The sequence below is a fragment of the Dasypus novemcinctus genome, unplaced genomic scaffold, assembly GCF_030445035.2.
Source record: "Dasypus novemcinctus isolate mDasNov1 unplaced genomic scaffold, mDasNov1.1.hap2 scaffold_259, whole genome shotgun sequence".
Classification (NCBI taxonomy): Eukaryota; Metazoa; Chordata; class Mammalia; order Cingulata; family Dasypodidae; genus Dasypus; species Dasypus novemcinctus.
In genome coordinates this window covers 147,406-169,661 of record NW_026688225.1, presented here as the reverse complement: position 1 = coordinate 169,661, position 22,256 = coordinate 147,406, and the positions used below count along the sequence as shown (strand labels likewise).

General features: G+C 66.8%; 1 protein-coding gene across 1 annotated transcript; it reads left to right on the top strand.

Annotated features, from left to right (window-relative positions):
* The first annotated feature begins 1,787 nt into the window (after nucleotides 1–1,787).
* On the top strand, nucleotides 1,788–21,604 carry NCAN (neurocan). The gene is made up of 14 exons (XM_071213643.1): nucleotides 1,788–1,888; nucleotides 5,038–5,120; nucleotides 5,843–6,229; nucleotides 8,172–8,346; nucleotides 8,432–8,559; nucleotides 8,811–9,104; nucleotides 11,197–13,008; nucleotides 15,298–15,414; nucleotides 16,334–16,447; nucleotides 16,689–16,847; nucleotides 17,360–17,442; nucleotides 17,637–17,781; nucleotides 18,481–18,663; nucleotides 19,566–21,604. The coding sequence occupies exons 2-14, from the start codon at nucleotides 5,045–5,047 to the stop codon at nucleotides 19,709–19,711; spliced, it is 3,819 nt and encodes a 1,272-aa protein (XP_071069744.1). The 5' UTR covers nucleotides 1,788–1,888; nucleotides 5,038–5,044; the 3' UTR covers nucleotides 19,712–21,604.
* The last annotated feature ends 652 nt before the right edge of the window (nucleotides 21,605–22,256 follow it).

Here is a 22,256-nt window from a genome sequence, read left to right as displayed (position 1 = left end):
GAGCCCTGGCTGGCGTGAGCCGCGGCGGGCGGGAACGAGTGTGAAGGCCCCAGATGCTGCTGGGCTGTCAGATGAGGTCTGAGGTCCCGGCTGGGGGTTTGGTTGTGCGAGAAGCACGACTTGTGGGTGGCTGGGTGGCTGGGGTGCAACCGGGTGATATGACATGTGATGGGTGCCTGTGTGGCTGGGTGTGGCGTGTCCAGGCGCTGCCCGTTGCCTTGTGGGTGCCCAGAGGTGCTTTGGGGGACCCAGTTGCACCCCAAGACACAGCTTTCCCTGAGGGTCCAGCCCCTGCTCTGACCCACGGCCCTTCCCCCTCCCTCCCCCTCGCAGCAGCCCCCCCGGGTCCCAGCGGTGGGGGGAGAGAAGGGACCAAGGACTGGCGCGGGAGGGGGGGGGGCTCGGCCAATCCCAGCGCCCGCCTATAAATAGCTCTTTGAGCGCAGCGGATCCCCAGGCGCCTCTGCCCCATTCAACCCCCCTGGCAACAGCCCGCCCAGGCCCCCGGCCAGCCCCTCTGTGTCGCCCTGGCGCCGGCCCCGGGGGGCGGGAGCTGGGGGGCAGCTGGACTCTGAGGCCCCAGACCCGGGCTCCTTCCTACCTACCCCCCCACCCTAGGCCGTGCCCCCTCAGGTAAATGGTCAGAGATGCCCCGAAGCCTCAGTTTCCCCAGCTGGACAGCGGGCAGCGGCACGAGGGCAGCCCCCAACCCTGGGCTCCGACTTGGCATTTCCTCCTCCTCCAGCAGCCCTGCCAGGCCGGGACGGTCTGCCATCGGCGTTACAGGAGGAGAAACTGAGGCACTGAGCGGGGCACTGGCTCCCCCAGAGGCCCAGCGCTGTGAGACAGGAAGTTCAGAGCCTTTGGGGGGATGGGGGGGGCTGTCGTGGGCCGACCCCTCCAGACTTTTATTTCCTTCCTTCCCCGTGTTTTTGTTAATTGTGGCAAAATACACGTCTGGCAAGTGGCCATTTGAGCCACTGACCGGACAGTTCCAGGGCCTTGGGTTACTCCCCACGCGACAACCACCATCTGTCTGCATTTCCAGGATTTTTTCATCATTCCCCCCAAAAAAAACCCTGCACCCGCTCCCCTGGCGCCCCCAATCCGCGGGCCGCTTTGCCTGGCCTGGGCGTGTCCGTGGAATGGAGCGGCAGCCCGTGGCCTTGGGGATCTGAGGGTCCTCAAACGCCATCCACGTTGCGACACGGATCAAAACCCCCCGTTCCTTTTCACGGCTGAATAATATTCCACAGGGGGCAGCTTGCCTTTGCAAGATTGCCCCCCACCGCGGACCCGAAGTAAGACTATTTCTGCACCAACGCGGGCGCCGGGAGGAATGAATGAATGAGCCACGGAAGGAAGGAATGCATGGCGCGCACGCGGCCGGGGTCCCAGCCTCAAATGGTGACCTGTTGCCTTCCCCGCCTGGGCCCCGGGCAGCCCCGGGTTCGAATCCAGCTCTCCGCTCCGCTCTGCGTGACCTTGAGAGCCCACTCTGCTCGTTGGTCTCAGTTTCCCCACCTGTAAAGTGGGGGCGCCCCCCTCCCCGGGCGCTGCTGGGGACGGTCACCGCGGCTCCTGGCGGGGCGTCGAGTGGGGGGACACCCGTCGCGGCGGCACCCCCCCCCCCGGGTGCGGTGAGTGGTCGAGGCGGGAGGGGGGACGTCGGGGGGGGGGGGGGGCGCGCCCTCGCGCCGCCGGCGGCCGCGGGCGGGCGGGGGCGCATGCGCAGAGCAGCCCCGCCGCCCCTTTATAAGCGGCGGCGGCGGCGCCGGGGCGAGCGGAGCGCGGGGCGCAGGGCCGGACCCCGCGTCGGAGCGAGGCGAGCGCGGCGTCCTTTGTGCCCGGGCGGCCGCCCCGGGGATGCGGCCGAGCTAGGAGGCAGGTGCGGCGGGGGGTGCCGGCCGCGGGGAGAGGGGACCGGGGGGCTGGGGGGGAGACACCCCCCCCCGGAGCCGGGAGGGGCGCCCCGGAATGCGGAGGGCGTGCAAACGGGAGGCCTTGAGAATCTCGGGGCGGGGAGGGGGATTGGGGGACACGCTGTCCCGCGGAGGGTTGGGGGGCTGGGGCGGGGGTCGTGGGAACCAGGGGTGGGGGAGGGGCCCCCGAGTTTGGAGAGAAGAGGCAGACACCCAGAGGCTGGGTTGTGGGGGGGCTCCCCCGAGTCTGAGCCCAGGCACCCCGGGATTTTAAGCGGGGATTCCCAATTCGCGGCTGAATGGAGAATCCCCGGCAGGGCTGCGGGCGAGAAGGGGGTCCCCCAAACCAACCCCAGGGCCATGGAAGGGGTCTGCGCCCAGGTGGGATCGGGAGACTCCCCCCCTCCCCCAGCAAGGGGGCCGGCGCCCCGCGTCTCCCAGTCTGGACTCAGGGAGGGGGCTCTAGGGGGACCCCAGCCCCAAGTCCCGCCCTGGCTCTCGGCTCTGGGGTGTGGGCCCGCCCCTCGGGAGCACAGAGCGGCTTCCAGGCAAGCGCTGAGTGGGGGACCCCGGAGCCCCCCACTTCTGGATCCCCAGGCCCCGCGGGGGGGCACCCAGCTAGAGCGGCACCCTAGCCTGGCCCCTCGATTCCATCTGGCTTTGTCGATGGGGGCTGGGGGCTGGGACCCCAGGGCCAGGGCGACCCCCAGGCACCCCCCCCCCCCCCCCGCCACCCAGCGCTTTGTTCCCAGGCCGGGAGAGGGTGGGCACTGGGATTGGGGGGCGGGGAGGGAGGGGGGGGTCCCTGCTCGGCCCCCAGCGCTCCTTCCCCAGGAGTGGGGGCTTTGTGTGCGCGTCCGCCTGGGGGAGGGGCGGCTCCCCGGGAGCAGGGATGTGAGCGCGCTGCTGTCTTTGTCAGGAAACTTGTGCCGGGGGCCCACGCCGCCGGGTGACAAAATGATGGGCGTCCGGGCGACACCGAGGCCACATGGACCCGGCTGGGTGCCCGGGGGCAGGCGTCGCGGGCCGTGTGTGCGTGAGGCTCCCCCGGGGGGAGCTGCCTTGGCGGGAGTGCGCGCGTGCAGAAGACGAGCCTGCGGGCTTAGCAGCCCCCGGATCGCGTCGCTCTTTGTTAACCGCGCCGGTTCATGGGTGGGTGCGTGCCCTCCCCGCGGAGGATGGCAGCGTGGGGAGGGGTGTGGAAAGGGGGTCCGCGTACCTGGGGGCCGGCCTCCTCCACGTTCACACCTGCGCACCCCCGCGCACGCACGGAGGCCTGCACAGCCGGGGTCACGCCGGGCGCCCCGAGCCGCACCCCGCCGCGCGCCGCTGCCTGGGGTGGGGGGCCCCCCGCACGTCACCCGCGCCGTTGCCAGGACACGGCAGCAGCCCAGACGCCCGCCCGGGCCCGGGCGCGCCCCAACAGCGCAGGGGCGCCCGCCAGAGCCGGGGCCGAGGGCGACGCACGCACACGCCCCCGCGCGCCCGCCCGCGCCGCCCCTCCCCCGCGCCCCGCGGGCCCCTCTTGCATATGCATGCGGCTCGTGCATTATTCATCAGGGGCCGGGCCCCAGGCAGCTGTGTCAACCCGCCCGGGCAGCCCCCCGGGGAAGGGGGCGCGTCTGGAGCCGGGGAGGGCGCGAGCCCCGGGGGCGGGGCGGGAGGCGTGCGGGGCGTGACCCGACTTGGCTCCACCGAGCCTTTCGAGGACTCTCGGCTCGTTTCATCCTCGTGATAGCTCGGGGGGGCGGGGGGGGGGCGGGGGAGGGGGGACCGGCTGGGCAATCCCGCACGTTGCAGATGGGGAAACTGAGGCAGGCCATTGTGTCGGGCGGAGAGGCGGGCTTTGAACCCGGGTCATCTGGGGACTGAGTCTGACTTAACTCAGAAGGTGCGTGGGGGAGCTTTGACCTCACTGCTTCTGGGACGGCCAGCAGGGGACCCCCACCCACCCACCCATTCTCCGGGTCCGGAGGAGAGGCGCGAGGGCAGCGAGGGGTGCAGGGGGCTGATGGGTGGGGGGGACACCGGCCCGAGCTGCTGCCCTGCTGTGCTGCCCGCAGCCAGCTGCTCACCCTCTCTGGGCGCCGAGGCGCTGCGTGCACCCGCAGGGGGGCGAGCGCGGGCGGAGAATTCAGCACCGCGGACAGGTCCCCGGGCCGCGCCTCTGGGAGCTGGGAAGGGGCGCGGGGACCCCGGGGGCAGCTGTCCCCCCACAGCGCCCATCTTTCCCGGGGTGCTTGCCTGCCTGCCTCGTCCCCTGAGCCCGGATGGGGGGTGTAGGGGGGCGCCCAGAGGGCTGCTGGGAAATCCCCCATCCCCAGCATTTCCAGTACCCCCCAGAATGGGAGCTCGGGGAGGGCACCGCTGTTTCGCCGCGCCTCGGCTGGCTCACAGTAGGCGCTTAATAATTGCCCGCTGCATGTCCGGGGGGCCGCCGAGACCCCTTTCTCCAGGCGGCGAGAAGTCGGGGTGCTGGGGCGGGGCTCTCTCTCCCGCCTGCTCCTTGGCTGCTCCCCAAACCTTCCAGACACCCAGAATAGACACTTGGCGACGCCCGGAGCCTGGAATTGCAGCTGAGAATCGTGCCAGCCAGAGAACGTGCTGGAAAGGCTGGCGCCGGGGCCCCGGGACCCCCCCTCTGACAGGAGGGGCACGGCCGAGAGCTGGGATCCCAGCTCGACCACGTCCCCTCAATAACCACGAAAAACCATCATCGCGCAGCTCGAGCTCCGCGAGGGCCGGGCAGGTTGGAGCATTTAGATCCACTGAGTCACCCGTTCCCTCACCCATCCGCCCCCCCGGTTGGCTCAGGATGAAACGGAGGCACAGAAAGGTCCAGCTACTTGTCCAAGGTCACACAGCAAGGAAGAGGTGGAGGGAGACCCCCCCCCAGGTCTGATTGCCTCGATGCTCTGGGTCACGAGGCCTCGCTACCTGGACGCTGATCCTGGGTTCGAATCCCGGCCCAGCCCTTGTTGGCGCGCCGTGTGACCTCGGGGGACACAAGCTCCGGGTTCCGGCTCTGTAGAGTCGGGGGGTGGCTTGGTTTGCCCCGCCGAGGGGCTGGAGAGGTGCGCGGCGGCTCATGCCTCCCCCCGGGGTCTCCTTCCAGGTCCAGGATGGGGCCCCCCTCTGCCTCCTGCACCCCCGGCCTCCTGGTGCTGCAGATGCTGCTGCTCGTGGCTGGGGACCAGGGTGAGTGGGTTTGGGGGGGGAAGAGGGGGGACCTGGGGGGGGGGCTGGCAAGCCGGGAACGCTTTTGAACTCCGGAACCTTCCCGCCCCCCGCTGCTTCCCTGGCTCGGTCCGGGGGATAAAACGAGCAGAGATGAAAAAGGGCTTTGAACAGTCAAAAGCGAACGAGACACCTGAGCCGTTATTTTTAGCCGCTGCCCACGGAGCCAGGAGGCTCCCGCCTCTCACGCGCTCGCGGTTCTGCCGAGACGAGCCGGGGCGAGAGGAGCGGAGACAGAGAGGAGGGAGAAGAGTGCGGAGATCAATTAGTAATGTCTGCCCTGGGCGGGCAGGAGCAGAACAGGGCTGCGTGCCTCTCCCCGGCATCTGCCAAAAGCCCGGGCTTCTGTCACTTGCTGTGCGGCCTCTGGCGAGTCCCGTGGCCTCTCTGAGCCACAAAAGAGGTTGCGCCACTGCTGCCTCCGCGGGGGTGGCCCCGAAGGCTTAAAAATCCGGTGACTTAAAAGGGCTCCACGAACACCAAATGAATGCTCCGAGAGGGCAGGTGGCCCGGGGACGCGGAGCCACGCGTGTCCCCGTTTGAGCTGAGGCTGGTTGGCGCCGGCTGGCCCTTCCACCTGGGGAGTCACGCAGATCCGGGGACAAGCGCTGGCCCTGCGCGGGGACGGTCTCCTCGTGTCCCTCGTGCGCTCGGCGCTGAGTCTGCCGCCCCCCGCCCCCCAGGCACCCAGGACGCCCCCGAGAAGGAGCTCCGCATGCAAAGGGCGGGCGCGGGGCCCGTGCGGGCCGCGCTGGCCGAGCTGGTGGCGCTGCCCTGCGTCTTCGCCCTGCGCCCGGGAGCGGCCCGGGACGCGCCGCGTGTCAAGTGGACGAAGGTGAGGACGGCGTCGGGCCAGCGGCTGGACCTGCCAGTGCTGGTGGCCAAGGACAACGTGGTGCGGGTGGCCAAGGACTGGCAGGGGCGCGTGTCGCTGCCCGCCTACCCGCGGCGCCGGGCCAACGCCACGCTGCTGCTGGGGCCCCTGCGGGCCAGCGACGCCGGCCTCTTCCGCTGCCAGGTGGTGAGCAGCCTGGAGGACGAGCAGGACCTGGTGGCCCTGGAGGTGACAGGTGAGTCGGCGGCGGGCACGAGGGCGGGAGGGACGGAGCCGGAGAGCCAGGCGCCCGGAGTCACCCCAAAAAGCCACACCCAGGGCGGCGATTCCCATTCCAGCCTCGTTGACGCAAACGTCACCTTCTGAGCCCAGGGCCACCTCCCGCGGGCCGCCAGGATTTCGCCGACTTATTTTAAGCCCACTTTATGGTCCCCTGGTTTCCCAGGATAGTGGCTTGCTCGTTCAAACGGGGATCGAAAATTCCCTTTAAAACGCAGCATAGTTCAGCTTCCAGGAGGTGAGATTTATTTTGAAAAAGTAAAACGTTTAAGTCGATTGAAAAGATACATTAGGTAAACGACGGCCCTCTCATACCCGTTTAACCAGTTCCTAATAGGCAATGTCTCTTCCGAAATATCTGTTTTCCTAAACGATCAAGGTAGACCAGGCGAAAAATAAATTAAAAGATGCCGGCAAATCCCTAGCATCGCGCCTGCCTCGCCCGTAATAGATGCTCAATAAATATTTGATGAATGGCTCAGTGGATGAATTTTTGGGTGGCAGCCTTCGGCGGCCTCCTGCCGGGAAGCTGGATTTCCTTGTCCCACGGCTCGGGGGCTGTTCCGGCCATGAACTGGGGCGGTGACCATCAAACAGTGTCATCCTGAGTTTTATGGGGGTCCCCCCAGCATCTGCTTTCGAAAGCCTCACCTCCCCAAGTCGGTCAACCCCAGCAAACCTGATCAGGGGCAAAAGAAGCGAACGCCAGCTCTTTAATTTTTTCGTTCCACAAACCACGTCTCGAATGCCACCAAGCGCCCAGCCCCTTCGCTGACAGGGGCCAGAGCCAAGTTCAAGACGGAGCTACTGCCCGCCCCCTCCCACCTCCCCCCCTGCCCCCGGAATTCTCAGTGCGATAAGACGGACCAGGCTTTCTAATTCCTTTGGTTCGCCCGTTTCTATCACCCCCCAAATTATAGAATTTTTTAAAAGATATCTTTTTTATTTATTTCCCCCCCCCATTGTCTCTTCTCTTGTGTCCCTTCGCTGTGTGTTCTTCTGTGTCCGCTTGTGTCAGCGGCACTGGGAATCTGTGTTTCTTTTTTGTTGCATCATCTCGTTGTGTCAGCTCTCCGTGTGGGCGGCGCCATTCCTGGGCAGGCTGCGCTTTCTTTCACGCTGGGCGGCTCTCCTTATGGGGCGCACTCCTTGTGCGTGGGGCTCCCCTATGTTGGGGACACCCCTGCGTGGCAGGGCACTCCTTGCGCGCATCAGCACTGCGCATGGCCAGCTCCACACGGGTCAGGAGGCCCGGGGTTTGAACCGCGGACCTCCCATGTGGTAGACGGACGCTCTATCCGTTGAGTCACATCTCCTTCACCCAAATTAGAAATTGGATCACACTGAACCACTGAACCTGTTACTGGTGCAGACCATCCGACATCCATGGCCCCTCCTCCAGGAAGCCTTCCCTGATCGCATCCCTTGGCTGGGCAAAGAACCCTATAGAGCTGCCCCCTTGCTCTCTTAGTTCCTCAAAGGCAGCGTCTTCTCCCGCTTCTCCACACCTCCAGTCACCTCCAGGGTCTAACTCTGGCCGGCAGCCGTGCCATCTAAGCGGCTTGACCTTTCCAGATTTTTTCCGCGCGACCCTGGCTGCACCTGCCCTGCCGCCTCTCTGAGCCTCCTGGGGTTGTCACGAGACTCCCACGAGCCCGCGCTCGTACGTGCTCTGCACCAAGGAGGCGGCGGGCCCGGCCCGCGGTGGCCCCGCGGGGTCACTGGCCTGCCCTGGAAAGTGGGGGCATCGCGGTCGCGCTCCCCTCCCCGGGATGAGTGATGGCACAGAGCAGGCCCCGGGGGTTTCGGGCCGGGGGCGGGGGGCGGTGTCACTCTGCGAGGGGACAGGCGTGATGGAAGAAGCCCACGCGAGTGGGTGTCCCCCCCCCCCCCGGCAGGTGTCGTGTTCCACTACCGGGCGGCGCGGGACCGCTACGCGCTCACCTTCGCCGAGGCCCAGGAGGCCTGCCGGCTCGGCTCGGCCACCGTGGCGGCGCCGCGGCACCTGCAGGCGGCCTTTGAGGACGGCTTCGACAACTGTGACGCCGGCTGGCTGGCGGACCGCACCGTCCGGTGAGAAAGAGGGTGTGGGACGGGGGGGAAGGCGGGGGGCCCTGGGAGCACCCCTCTGAGAGGGACGCCTCCTTGTCTCCTGCAGGTACCCTATCACCCAGTCCCGTCCTGGTTGCTATGGCGACCGGAGCAGCCTCCCCGGGGTGCGCAGCTATGGGCAGCGGGATCCGCGGGAACTCTACGACGTTTACTGCTTTGCCCGGGAACTGGAGGGTGAGTCTGGGGCCAGCAGGACCCCACCCCACCTCACCCCAAGCCCCGTCCCCTGGGTCCCCCTCTTTACACCTGCAGCCAAGCTCAGGGCCCACCTGCTCCTTGATCAACCCCTTCCTGAAACCCTCCGGCTCACGGATGCCTTTTACCTCTGTAAAGAGAGGCTCAAGGCCCTCCTCTGAGCCCCGCGAGGGGGGAAGGACAGCGAGGCGGACGCACAGGGCCGCCCCCTGACCGCCACCCTCCCGCAGGCGAGGTCTTCTACCTGGGCCCCGCCCGCCGCCTGACGCTGGCCGGGGCGCGCGCGCAGTGTCGCCGCCAGGGCGCGGCGCTGGCCTCGGTGGGGCAGCTGCACCTGGCCTGGCACGAGGGCCTGGACCAGTGCGACCCGGGCTGGCTGGCCGACGGCAGCGTGCGCTACCCGATCCAGACGCCGCGCCGGCGCTGCGGGGGCCCGGCCCCGGGCGTGCGCACCGTCTACCGCTTCGCCAACCGCACCGGCTTCCCCGCGCCCGCCGCCCGCTTCGACGCCTACTGCTTCCGAGGTGCGTGCGGCGGGGCCCCGGGACACGCGCCCACCAGGGACCTGCCCCCGCGAGGCCACGCCCCTCGGCGAGGCCACGCCCAGGCGCCAGAGGTGGCCACGGAAAATCACCAAGAGCCATGCGGTCCGTGCGAGGCCCCGCCCACCTGTGAGGCCCCGCCCCGGGTCACGCCCCCACAAGGGGCACACCCATACTAGGCCACGCCCCTTGGCGAGGCCACGCCCAGGCGCCAGGGGTGGCCACGGAAAATCACCAAGAGCCATGCGGTCCGTGCGAGGCCCCGCCCACCTGTGAGGCCCCGCCCCGGGTCACGCCCCCACAAGGGGCACACCCATACTAGGCCACGCCCCTTGGCGAGGCCACGCCCAGGCGCCAGGGGTGGCCACAGAAAATCACCAAGAGCCTTGCGGTCCGTGCGAGGCCCCGCCCATGGGCACGCCCCCCACGAAGCCACGCCCCTCATCGAGGCCACGCCCGGGCTCCAGAGGTGGCCACAAAAACACCAAGAGGCATGCTGTCCTCGTGAGGTCCCGCCCACCCGCGAGGCCCCACCCCGAGTCACGCCCCCACCAGGGAAACACCCATACGAGGCCACACCCCTCGGCGAGGCCACGCCCAGGCGCCAGGGGTGGCCGCAAAGGCTCATCAAGAGCCATGCGGTCCGTGCGAGGCCCCGCCCACCTGCTAGGCCCCACCCCCTGATCACGCCCCCACCAGGGACACGCCCCCCGCAAGGCCACGCCCCCCGGCGAGGTCACGTCCAGGCGCCAGAGGTGGCCATAAGAACTCACCGAGGCATGCTGCCCCGGCGAAGCCCCGCCCACCCGCGAGCCCCCGCCCAACAACACGCCCCCTTTGGACCACGCCCCTCGGCGAGTCCGCACCCGGAGGAGCAGGCTCCGGAGGAGGCCACCCCTCGCCAAGGGGCACGCTCTCCTCGAGGCCACACCCCTTCACGAGGCCACGCCCCCAAGCCAGGCATGCCTCTGCTTGAGGCCACGCCCTAAGACCCGCCTATCGGCTAGGACACGCCCTCTGGGGATCCTGCTCCCCAGGGCCACGCCCACATTCGAGGCCACGCCCCTCGTGGGGCCGTGCCCTGAAGAGCAGGGGTGTGAGGCCCCGCCCCTCCAGGAGGCCCCGCCCCCACTTGAGGGTGCATCCTAAGACCCGCCCCCTCTGCGAAGCCACGCCCCCATGGTCATACCCCTCCTTGAGGCCCTGCTCCCATATGAGGGCACGCCCCTCCCCGGCCACGCCCCCACCGGCCAGGCCCCGCCCCGCAAAGGGCCTGCCATCCAGCGGGCCCCGCTCCTTTGTGAGGCCCCGCCCATCCGAGGACACGCCCCTCCTTGCGGTCCCGCCTCCCCGAGGCCCCGCCCCCGCGACCAGGTCTCTCGGGGGGCCACCCCGCCCCCAGAGCGCGGCCCCTCTGCCTGTTGGCTCCTGGAGCCACGCCCACGAGGCTGTCACCATAGACTCCAGGTCCCCAGGTGCCACGTCCCTGAGTGACACCCACGACCCGCAGAGGTCGCAGCCCACCCTGGTGGCCACAAAGCGTGGAAGGCCACGCCCTGGGGTGGAGCCTCTCCCGGGGCCGGGTGACACCTGCCTGGCAGACACCCCAAACCCCGCTTAAGAGACGAGCTCGTCCTGTGGGCGGGGTCACACCTCCAGGGGCGGAGCCAGGGCCACCGCTGTCCCCGCGGCGGCGGGGGTCACAACCTGAGTGGCCATGAAGCTCAACTCCCAGGAGCCACGTCCCCTGTGCCCGCCGCCCCTTGTCCTGGGAGGGCCACACCCCAAAAATGGGGGGGGGCGGAGATCCAGACCTCCCTGGCTGACCCGTCCCGGGAGAGCTGGCCGCCCCCCGAGCAGCGCCCACGAGCCCCCTGTCTCCCTCTGACTGTGACCGTGACCCGGGCAGGGGCTTCAGGTGGGCCCCAGGCTGAACAGTGGGTCCCTCGCTCAAGCCGGGGGGTCCCGGAGGGCACGGAGACGGCCGGCTGCCCAGAAAAGGGGCGCTGCAGCATGCTGGGACGCGGGCAGACGTCAGGCAGAACTTCCCAACCTCCTCTGCCCTCTCCGCCAGCCCATCACCCCGCGCCGCAACACGGGGACCCGGAGACCCCCGCCTCTGGGGACGAAGGGGACATTCTGTCGGCGGAAGGGCCGCTGGCCGGAGACCCCGAGCCCCGCCTGGGGGCCGAGGCGCCCGACGCCGCTGATGCCCAGGAGCCTCTGGTGTCCAGTGGGGAGGATGAGCCCCTGGTCTCAGCGGGGCAGCGGGGGTCCCCAGCGCCCGCCGGCCCTGCCCCTGGGGACGCCCCGGCCACCGCCGCGCCCAGGACGCGGGGGCGCCTGCGAGGGCTGAACGGGCGCCACTTCCAGCAGCAGCCCCCCCCGCGGGGACCCAGCGCTGCGCCCGCCGCCCCGGGGGCTGCTGGGAGCCACGCGGCGTCCCCCAGGGCCACCAGAGCCCCGGAGCCCCCCACGAGTGACCGGAGCAGCCCCCAGCCCTGGGCCGAGCTGACCAACGAGGTGGACGGACTCAGAACCTGTGAGTCGGGGTCCGGGGAGCTGGGGCCACGCCGGGGACAGGGTCTGGGGACCCAACTGGGTCACCGAGGGACGCACCGAGCCCCTGCCCGGCACGGGCATCCCGGAGGCCGGCGGCCGCGCTTATTTTTGCCCCCCGTGTCGTTTCAGATGCCCCTGGTGGCCGGAGCCCCCCAGGCTTGTGGCTGTGGCCCCCGCCCAGCGCCCCGGGCCCCAGCGGGGTCCCCCCCGGCCCGGAGGGGGCCTCAGAGGCCCCCGGCACGGCCTCCCCCACGGCCACATCCGCGGACCTCCCTGCTGTGGCCATGCTGCGCGCCCCCAGCCCGTGGCTCCCCACCCAGCCCCCGCCCCTCCCCACGGGGGGCCCCCGGGACCCCGAGATGTACTCCCTGTCGCCCTCGTCGGGCCCGACGGGACGGGGTGGCGAGGCCACGGCGCTCGGGGGCCACGTGGCAGGCGGCAGCCTGGCGACCTCCTCGCGGCCACCTGCGGCCACACGAGCCGGCGCCAGCCCTCGCCCCACCGGTGCCGGCTCCGGAGAAATCGGGGGGACCCGCCCGGCCCCGTCCGGCAGAGCCGAGCCCCCCAGCCCTAGCCCACGGGCGCCCGTGGACGTGGCGGCTGGTCTCCCCCCCCACCCGGGGTGCCACTGAGCCCACGGGAGTTGGGGGCGCCTCGAGGCCGGACTCCGGCGCCCTCCGCGCGGCAGGGAGTCCCCCGTCTGGCCCGCAGGTGGCCGCGGACGAGATGGAGAGCACGTGGTCCCCGCTGGACGGTGAAACGTGGGGTGCACGTTCCCCGGGGACACCCCCCGGGGGCCCCGGAGTCACCCCACTTGATGGAGCGAAGAGCCCGAGTTTGGAGCCTCAGGCGGCGGGGGGTGGCGGAGCCACGGCCCCCGCGGCCACCCCTGACCCTGGCCGTGCCGGCAGAACTTGGGGACCTGCACCCCACGAGGCCGAGGCCCCCGGAAGCCCCCCCTGGAGCCCCGAGGCGGCGGTGGATACAAGCGGGGGACCGCCCCCCACGTCCCTGCGCCCGGAGGCCCACGGCGGGGTCCTGGCCACGTCCCCGCCGGCCTCCCCAGGCCCCCGAGCCCACGCCGAGGTGGCCCGGGGGACACCGGGAGCCTCAGCCGCCGCGCAGGAGGGCAGCCCCCCGGGGGAAGCGGCCCTCGCCACGTGGACGCCGACGGTGGGCCGGGCGGCCTCAGTTTCCTCGGGGGAGCCTACGGCCCCGTGGGAGCCCCCTGACCTCCTGCCGCCCGGCGCCTTGGAGCTGGACGACCTGGCAGGGGCTGCAGGCCTGGAGGACTTCTGGGAGGAGGCGGCGAGCGGAGACGAGGGTGAGTTCCCCACTCCCCAGGGCCCCCGACCCCCGGCTGTAGTGGCGTTTAATTTGGGCTCGGGGGCCCCGGGCGGTGCGGAGCGAGGCGGGGGGCCTGGGCCTGGGGGGTCCCCGTGGGAGGGGGGACACAGGCACCCCAGGTGGGGCCGGAAGAGGAGAGGCGGGGACAGGGAGGCGCCCTGGACGGCGGGCGTGGGCGCGGGAATTCCCGTCACGCGGCGGGAAGGGCGTGTGGGTGCCCGGGGTGGGTGGGGGCGCCCACCTCGAGCACCCCGTTCCCCGGCGCGCCCACGGGGGCTCGGGGAGGGCGGCCGCTGCCGGGCCAGTGGCCTCTTTTCTTTATCGAAGGCGCCGGGAAGGGCGGGCGCGTGGGGTGGGGTCCCACGTTGGGGGGAACCGGGGGGGGGCCCCCGGGCAGGGCGGCGCCATCTGGGCGCCTGTTGGTGCGTTTTGGGCACTTTACGGAATTCGCTTGGTTCATCCTTCCGGGGGGCCTCGCGGGACGGGTTCTGGCGGGCTCCCCGCTGGACAGATGGGGAAACTGAGGCACGGGGCGGTCAAGGGCGGGGTTTGAACCTGCCTCGGGCCCGAGAGCCGCCGATCCTGGTGTCCTCGGAGGGGACACGAGGGAGGCGCCGAGGACAGGGTGACACGGAGGAGAAGGGCGTGGGGCGCCCGGCCTTGGGGGGGAAGGGTGCGGGGGTCAGAGGGCGCGGGCGGCCGCGGAGGTGGAGAAGTGGCGGGGAGGGGGCCTCCGGGAGCCCCGGGCGCGGGCGACCCCGGCCCCGGCTGCACCCCGAGCTTCCACGCAGGGGGCCCCCCCCCAGGCCTCCCGCCTGCCGCTCCCCCACACATGCTAATGAGGCCCCAGAATAGACGCGGCGCCGGCGAGCGCCTGAGTCACCGCGCGGACGTGGGCAGGTGTCGCGCCGGGCAGGCACCTGGCGGGTGGCCACGTGGCGCCCCCGTGACGGGGTGGGGGGGGCTGCCGGGGCCGGCCACGTCCCCCCCCGGGGCCCAGCGCCACGGAGCGCCCGCCACGCGCCAGGCCCCACGTGGAGGGCTGAGCCCCTGTCCCCCCCCCACCCGGCCACCGGCGGCCTGGAGCGGCATTCTAGAACTTTCCGTCACAGGTTCTCTCTCTGCGCCCGGCAGCCACGCCTGGTTCCCGGGCCCCTGGGACGGGGCCACCCTTAGGAAGTGATAAGAGCCCGTGGAGGAAGGAGAAAGGCCAGGGAGGGGGGAGGAGCGTGGGGGGGGGCGACATGGGGGGGGGGTGCAGGAAAAGGCTAAGAAGAAATTTGAGCAAAATCAGGAGGTAAAGGAGGAGGAGCCGGGAGACTGTTCCAGGTAGGGGAACAGCCCGTGCAAAGGCCCTGAGGCAGTCCTGGGCTAGTTGGAGGGACAGTGAGGCGGCCCCTGAGGCCGGCGCAGAGGGAGCGAGGGAGGGGAGAGCGCGGAGTGGGGGGAGCAGGCCGCGCGGAATTCTTCGCTTCTCTTCGGGGGGCACTGGGGAGCCACAGAAGGTTGCAGGCGGAGCGGGGACGTGGCTGGACTCGGTTTCCGCGGGCTCCTTTAAGGGGCTGGAGACCCCCGGAGTGGGGAGGGGACCCTCCTTCCACCAGGGAAGCCCGCTTGGGGAGCGATGGGGGAAAGGCGTGGGTGCCCGTGCCCACGCTGTGTTGCCGAGTTCCCAGAGGCCTTGGCGTGACGAGCGCGAAAGAGCCGCACGAAGCTTCTAACCGCTCTAACCCGCCACCTCGTGACACCCGACCACTCAGGTCGCGTCACAAGAGGTCGAGCCGCCAGGACGAAGGAGGCGATGGTTCCCACTCTCCCCGGTGCGGTTTCTGCCCCGCCTGGAAGCTCGTGTCCACTCCTGTGCCCCCAAAGTGGGAGAAGTACAATTTCCACGAAGGGGGCATTGCGGCAGAGGACGGGGGGTCAACTCTGGGAAGGTGGCCCTTCGGCCCATCGTGAGGGAGGAGACTTCCTAAGTGTCCCAAAGCCCTGGCCGCCCGTGGGGCCCCAGTTCGGTCTGAGAAAGGATTCTGCTCTAGGCAGGGCAGCCTCCGGGCGTGCCTGGGCGGTTTCTGGAAGGAGTGAGCCTCCCGTCACGGGGAGCACGTAAGGGGAAGTTCACGGCCGCCCGCCGGGGAAGTTGCAGAGGTGACGGCCACAGAAGGAAGATCGGCAAGAGGGGCTGTGGGGGCCCAACTCTGGATTCTGGGAAGGCAGGTGGGCTGGGGACCCGGCCCCCTACCCACACTGCCTGTCTCTCCTGCAGCCACCTCCAACCCCTGTGAGAACAACCCTTGCCTGCACGGGGGCACCTGCGAGGCCAACGGCACCGTGTACGGCTGTAGCTGTGACCAGGGCTTCACCGGGGAGAACTGTGAGATCGGTGAGTGCCCCGGGTGCCGGGTTTGCACCCGGATTTGTTTAAGGCCAGAGCCCCAGTGGCCGGTGCCCACCGGGACTCAGGTCCGGCTAAATCAGCCCCAATTAGCCCCAGAACCAAACCGTTGGTCACAGCCGAGCGCTCGTCCTGGGCCAGAGGCTCTGATGTGCTGCCACCAGGCAAGGGTGGGGAGGCGAAAGGGACTGGAGTGGCGCAGTCCCCTTGCAGCCAGGGACCCTGGGGCACCCAGCCCTCTGCTTGGTGGGGAGGGGTAAAGATGTCACCACCAGAACCTTTGGATGCCAGCCCTGCACAGCCCAGGAAATACTATGACATAAAATTACTACAATAAATATAAGCGACATAATTTCTTGAGCTCCGGGCATTGGCTCTCCACTCACAAACTATCCAGGGGGAGGCGCCCTTACTGCCACTACTTTGCAAAGGAAGAAACCGACCAAGAGAGGGGAAGCGGCTTGCCTGGCGTCAGACATGCCTCCTGCGCCATCTAAGCCACAGTTGGTAACAGAGGGACTCAGCTGACATTCCAGCTCTTCCTATAAACAGCTTTGCAGTGCTGCAGATGCTCCAGGCCCATTTCCCTGTGTCTAAAACTCCCCCCCCCCCCCGGAGCCACTCCGGTTTTGGCATTCCACGAGCCGCGCACAAGTGTGTGACCGTCACTCTTTCGGGGTCACATGGAACGCCTTGTGGCGCTAACACCCTGGCCCTCGGCCGCCCAGCAGCAGCTGCTCTCATTTGCGCTAACTGGCGTTCATAGCATGAGGCTCTGCCCCGTCAGCCCCCAGAGTCACTGGGCCATCTGCGCAGACCGCTGCCTCTGGCCTCGTCCTGGGTCCCCGGGGGGCGCGGAGCCAAGGGGACGCTGCCCTCTGACATGGCCCCTCCCCTTCCCCGCCAGACATCGACGACTGCGCCTGCAGCCCCTGCGCGAACGGAGGCACCTGTGTAGATGAGGTCGCTGGCTTTGCCTGCCTCTGCCTCCCTAGCTACGGGGGCAGCCTCTGCGAGAAAGGTGGGTCCCTGGCAGGGGGGTGCCCGGCCAGGGGCTCCCCCCACATCTTCGGGACTCCCAGGTCCTGGCGTGGCATTGGGACGGAAGGGAGGGAACGGAGCAATGCTGCGCTGGATCTTTTCCGGCAACAGAGGCGTTGAGATGGGGAGGCGGCAGGTGTAAGGGTCTGGGGGGTCCCGGGCTCCCGGCAGGACGGCCGGGCTCCCGACCCCCTCACACACACCCCCGCCCCACCTCGCAGACACGGAGGGCTGCGACCGCGGCTGGCACAAGTTCCAGGGCCACTGCTACCGCTATTTTGCCCACCGGCGGGCGTGGGAGGACGCTGAGAGGGACTGCCGCCATCGAGCCGGCCACCTGAGCAGCGTCCACTCGGCCGAGGAGCACGGCTTCATTAACAGTAGGGACCCCAGGCAGTGGGACAAGCAGGGGTGGCCCCCGCGGGCCAGAGGACGCCCCCCCCCCGAATGGGCCGTGACCGCGTCCCCGAGCCACAGCCCCTCAGGAGTGAATTCACGCTCCCACTCCCCGCTTCCTGCTTCACACAGTCACGACCTTCATTCATTCACCAAAGATCGACCCGGTGCCTGCCACGTGCTAGGCACGGTTCCAGGCACCGGGCCACAGCGGTGAGCGAGGACACTGCCCTGGCCTCAGGAAGGGATGTTCTAGTGAGGGAGGTAGACAAACAAGTGACTATCTAAATACATAACTCTGTGCTGTTGTTTTAGCCCGTCCTAAGTGAGCCAATGGCAAATACAGCAGGGCCAGGGCATAGAAGAGGGGATAGGGAGAGCTGGCGAGGCCGGGGCTTGATTCCAGCCCTTTCTGTGACCCCCTTGGGTGCTGGGGGTGGGTGGGAGGACCCGGAGCCCCTTTCCCCAGAAGCCCTCAAGGCTGATCGCCCCGCAGGCTTCGGGCAGGAAAACACGTGGATCGGCCTGAACGACAGGATCGTGGAGCGAGATTTCCAGTGGACGGACAACACAGCGCTGGTGAGTGGCAGGGGCCACAGCCGGTCCCCTCTGGCGCCGGACAACGGGCTGAGCTTTGCCTTCTGCTGACACCTGTGGAATGGACAAGACGGGGGGGGCGGGGTGACCTCCTCGAGGGCAGGGGGGACGTGCCCACAGTCGAGGTGGGAACACGGCGGGTCCCCTAAGCGTGCCCTGTGCCCCCCACCCTGCAGCAATACGAGAACTGGAGGGAGAAGCAGCCGGACAATTTCTTCGCGGGCGGCGAGGACTGCGTGGTGATGGTGGCGCACGAGAGCGGGCGCTGGAACGACGTTCCCTGCAACTACAACCTCCCTTACATCTGCAAGAAGGGCACAGGTACACCTGCTCCCCACCCCGGACGGGCCCCCACCACCCGGGCTCACCTGGGCATTCTTTCATGGAAGTTTATAGGTGGGAAAGCCAGCACCCTGGCTCCCACCCTCGCCAACAGCCGTGCATTCTGATTTGATCTTCGTTCGTTTCATTTGCAAAAAGAAAATCCTATCTCGTTACTATGGTTTGGCCATCTTTGATGATAAATGCAACTAAGCAACCATTTGTAGATAAAAAAGTTGCTTATTTGTTTATTTTTCTGTGACCTCGCCTTTTTTTTTTTTAACCCAGTTTGGTGATCTTGTTGATTTGTAAGAGCTCTTTACATATGAAAGACATCCTTTGTCGACATTCTCACGTTCGCCTCTCCCTTGGACTTCTGTTTGTTCTTGCTTCCATTTCTTTGCCAACTTTCCTGTCCTTTCCTCCTTTTGTTTGTTCAGATAATTACTCTCACCTCCCATCTCCTCCATTTCTATCATGGCATATGCGGCATAAGGATTAGGGTGTGAGAAGTGTCTCAGCTCCTGTCCCCGAGGAGCTCCTGGTTTGGGTGGAGGTGACGGAGCCACACAGTCATTTCAAGACCCTGGAGGTCAAGCAAGGGCCAAGCGGGAGCAACGGGCCCAGGGACAGCTCGTCTCCATCAGGACAGGAAGCCCGTCCAGCCCCTTTCCTAACCGGCGGCCCCTCTGTCCCCAGTGCTGTGCGGCCCCCCTCCGGCGGTGGAGAACGCCTCGCTCCTCGGGACCCGCAAGGCCAAGTACAACGTCCATGCCGCCGTGCGCTACCAGTGCCACGAGGGATTCGCCCAGCGCCACGTGGCCACCATCCACTGCCGAGGCAACGGCAAGTGGGAGAGGCCCCAGATCGTCTGCACCAAACGTAAGCGGCTGGGGAGCGGCCGTGGCTCTGGTGGTTGAGCACCTGCCTCCCACACGGGAGGTCCCGGGTTCGGTTCCCGGTGCCCCCTAGAAAAAACACAAACAAATAACTACACAAAACAAATGGAAAAACCAACTCAGGGAGTTGATGTGGCTCAGTGGTTGAGCGCCTGCCTCCCACACGGGTGGTCCTGGGTTTGGTTCCCGGTGCCTCCTAGCAAAAACAAAAACAAATAACACAAAACAAATGAAAAAACCAACTCGGGGAGTCAATGTGGCTCAGTGGTTGAGCACCAGCTTCCCACATGGTAGGTCCCGGGTTCGGTTTCCGGTGCCCCCTAAAAACAAAACAAAACAAAACAAACAAGAAGCAAAAAACGTAAAACAGACACCTCAGAGGAGCTGATGTGGCTCAGTGGTTGAGCACCGGCTTCCCACTCATGCGGCCCTGGGTTCAATCCCCGACAACTCCCCCCGTACCTAAAAAAACAAAAGCAAAAAACAACAAAAACACTTAAGTGGCTGCCCCCAGAGGCGCCGACACAGGTTGCTGCTAGTTGTCGTTTCTCATGAGCCCGTCCTATCGCTACACGTGCTGGCCTGGCTTAGCGTCTGCTCCATGACGTAGGTGACGAGGTTTTAGGACATGCTGTTAAAACAAAGGAGTGAAATGAGGAGTACTTAAAGTTTATTTGAGATAATAAAAATATTTGCTCACTCCAAAAAAAAAAAAAAAATTCTGCCTGCTAATACAGCCTTGCAGATAAGTCAGAACTTGCCAGCCCACTCAGTGTCTCTTCTGTTTCCCCTCCCCCTGAGGGGGTCCGCCGTGTCGGGCCACCCCTCTCTCGCACCTCCCGCCCTCCCCTGTCCCCCCCCCATTCCCCTCTCTCGCCCATGCAGCGAGACGATCCCACCGGACGCGGCGCCACCACCGCCGCCACCAGCACCACCGCCAGCACCGCCGCCACAGATCACACAAGGAGCGCAGAAAACACAAGAAGCGCCTGGTGGAGGACTGGGAGCAGCAAGAAGGGAATTTCTGCTGAGAAAACAGAGCCAAACGGGCAAAAGAAAGCACAACCCCCTCCCACGCCTGCTCTGGAGGCAGCCCGGAGAGAAGCGAGAGGGTCCTGGAAGTGGAGACCCTCCCTCCCTCCCCCCGTTAACCCTTTGTAAAAAGCGCCCCCCTCTCCTTTCCCGTCCCTACGGAAGGGCCCCATGGCCGCCGCAGCCACGCGTCTGGAAGGTCAGTTCTCGTCAGGCCGAACTCCGGGAGAGGCTCCCGGATGAGGGAAGCACAATCGGCAAGCGCCGTCCACCGCCCTGGTTTGGTCCTTTGCTTGCGTGGTGGAGCGCCGGGCTGTTGAGGTGAGGCTTGGACGAGGGGGGCTCGAGAGCGCGCTCGAGTTCCCACGGAGGACTTGCTCACCGCCCCGGAGATCCGTCTGCCGTCCTCGGTGCCGGCCGAAGCCTCGGCTCCAGGTCGGCAGCTCCGGGAGCGGGGAGATGACGGGGACCTGGTCACCGCTTTCTTAGCCGGGGACGTCGGTCTTCGGCCTCGGCGCGGGAAGCCCCCCACGTGCCGAATCTGAGGACCGTTTTTGGCGCGCGCTCCCTCGGGGCCCTCAGATTTAGGGGCGGGAATGCCGGCGCTCGCTGACGGACGTGGAGGGCAAGTGTACTGCGTGCCCTCCCAGGTCTAGTCGGCGGCCGAGAGCTGGCGGTTCCGCTTGTGTGTGCATCTTCCTGCGCGGCCACGGGCGGGAGGACGTCGGGGGCCGGCTGAGCCCCGACCTCTTCCCCCTCCATCTCTCAGGGAGGTGCCGCGCGCTCTTAGCCCGGCCCCCTCTCCGTCCGCGAGGACACGGGTAGGGGCGTGCCGCGGATTGCAGACCGAAACACACACACGTGCATTTTCTCCTCTCCACGTTTTTATTTGTCAAGCGGGAAGGAATTCGTCGTGCCTGGGCCCGCTCCCCAAATCTTCAAGCTGTCCTCCGGGGTGCCAGCGCCCTGCTCTCGTGCAGGGAATATCCTGGGGTGCTCTCTTCGTGCCCCGTCTCCACTCTCAACCCGTCCAGCGCGGGTAAAAGCTGTGGATCAGTGTTAAAAAGCACAGGGGACGCGGGGGCCCCTGCGGGAGACAGAGACGAGCAAAAACGGGGTTCACCTATGGGCGAGGTCGAGAAATAAAGGTGTAACTCAACCTGCATCCCTCGTCAGAAACAAACAACAATCAAGACTTCCCGTGTCCCTCCTGGCGACTTAAGAGCCATGATTTCCCCAGGTTCCCCACGGGGAAACTGAAGCTAACTAAGGGAAGGTCCGATTTAGTTGTGGCCTCTCTCATACACCGGGGAAGGGGTTATCTCACACGCGGGCAGATTTGGGGGACCGTGGACACTCGCAAACTTGACCCTTCTCCTTGCTGGGGTCTTCAGTGCCCCCCGCTGGACACTGCGCGTCTCCACCTCGTGGCTGTAGCTGAGAAACCGCAGGGACGTCGGATTTGTCTTCTCGCTCTTGCTTTGATAACTCGTCTCGGTTTTTAAACGTATAATAGGAATCCTAATAATAATAACAACCCATCTTTCCTCCTCCACGTCACAAAATAATTTTCCAGGGTTTGTGGGGGTGGGGGGGCTCGGGGTGCCCCATCTTTTGGGGGGAGCTTGGTTTATGCTCCCTGCCCGGAGCCCCCCCGGGGCTCCCAGCACTGCCCCCACCCCAGAGGGGTGCCCTGGTCTTTTCTCAAGTGGGTGGTTTGTCCTTAGGTCTGTCCCCTCGGGGTGCGCGTGGGTGTCGGCGTGGGCCGCGTGCGTGGCCGCCCGGGGGGCCACCTCGGGCGCCGCCCGCTTCGCCGTGAGCTGCAGCGTTCTGTGCTCTGTGGTCATTCGTGTATTTCTTGGGCATTTTAATAAAATTTTGTAACAGTTCAACCTGCCCTCCAGACCCCTCAATTCAGTCATTCCAGCGCCAAGCGTTTGCTGAACGGTTATTGGGGGGACTTCATGGGGGAGGTGGGAGGGTGGGTGGAAAGTCAAGGAAGGGGAGAGGCGACCGGGCGAGGAGAGGATGCGTTTCAGAGCTGGAAGAGCCAAGGCAAGCGTCCTCTTTGAGAAGGGAGCAGGGCTCACTGGAGAAACAGAGAAGAGGCCAGCATAGCTGTGGAGGCGTGAGCAGGGGTGAGGCGGGTCAGGGGGGAGAGGCCGGGGATGGCTCACCTATGCGGGTGCCGTGGGGAATTTGGGCTTTACTGTAAAAGCAACAGTGGCCAAAAAAAAAAAAAAAAGGCCAAGCTTGAAATCAGAGATCAAGGATTTGTTGCCTTCTTATGTAAAGAGTTCCCACAAATCAATAGGAAAAAGACTAATAAGCTGATAGGTGGGCGAAGGATACGTTGGAAATATTTATAGAAAAGGAAACAAAGGTGACTCTTGAATGATAACGTAACGTGTTATTTTGCAAGAACACACCAAGATTCACAGGGAAGTGCACATGAATATAAGGGAATAAATGAGTCTAATAAGGAGGGGGCCTTGCCTAGATCGGCGTGCCGGAACGGGGAATGGTTTATGATTTTACTCGCCG

Bases quoted from the DNA above. Each gene is read 5' to 3' on its own strand.
- NCAN (XM_071213643.1), top strand. From the start codon at position 5,045: ATGGGGCCCCCCTCTGCCTCCTGCACCCCCGGCCTCCTGGTGCTGCAG. The intron at 17,443-17,636 runs GTGAGTGGCAGG...CCCACCCTGCAG, and splicing joins GGACGGACAACACAGCGCTG to CAATACGAGAACTGGAGGGA. The intron at 18,664-19,565 runs GTAAGCGGCTGG...TCGCCCATGCAG, and splicing joins CCAGATCGTCTGCACCAAAC to CGAGACGATCCCACCGGACG.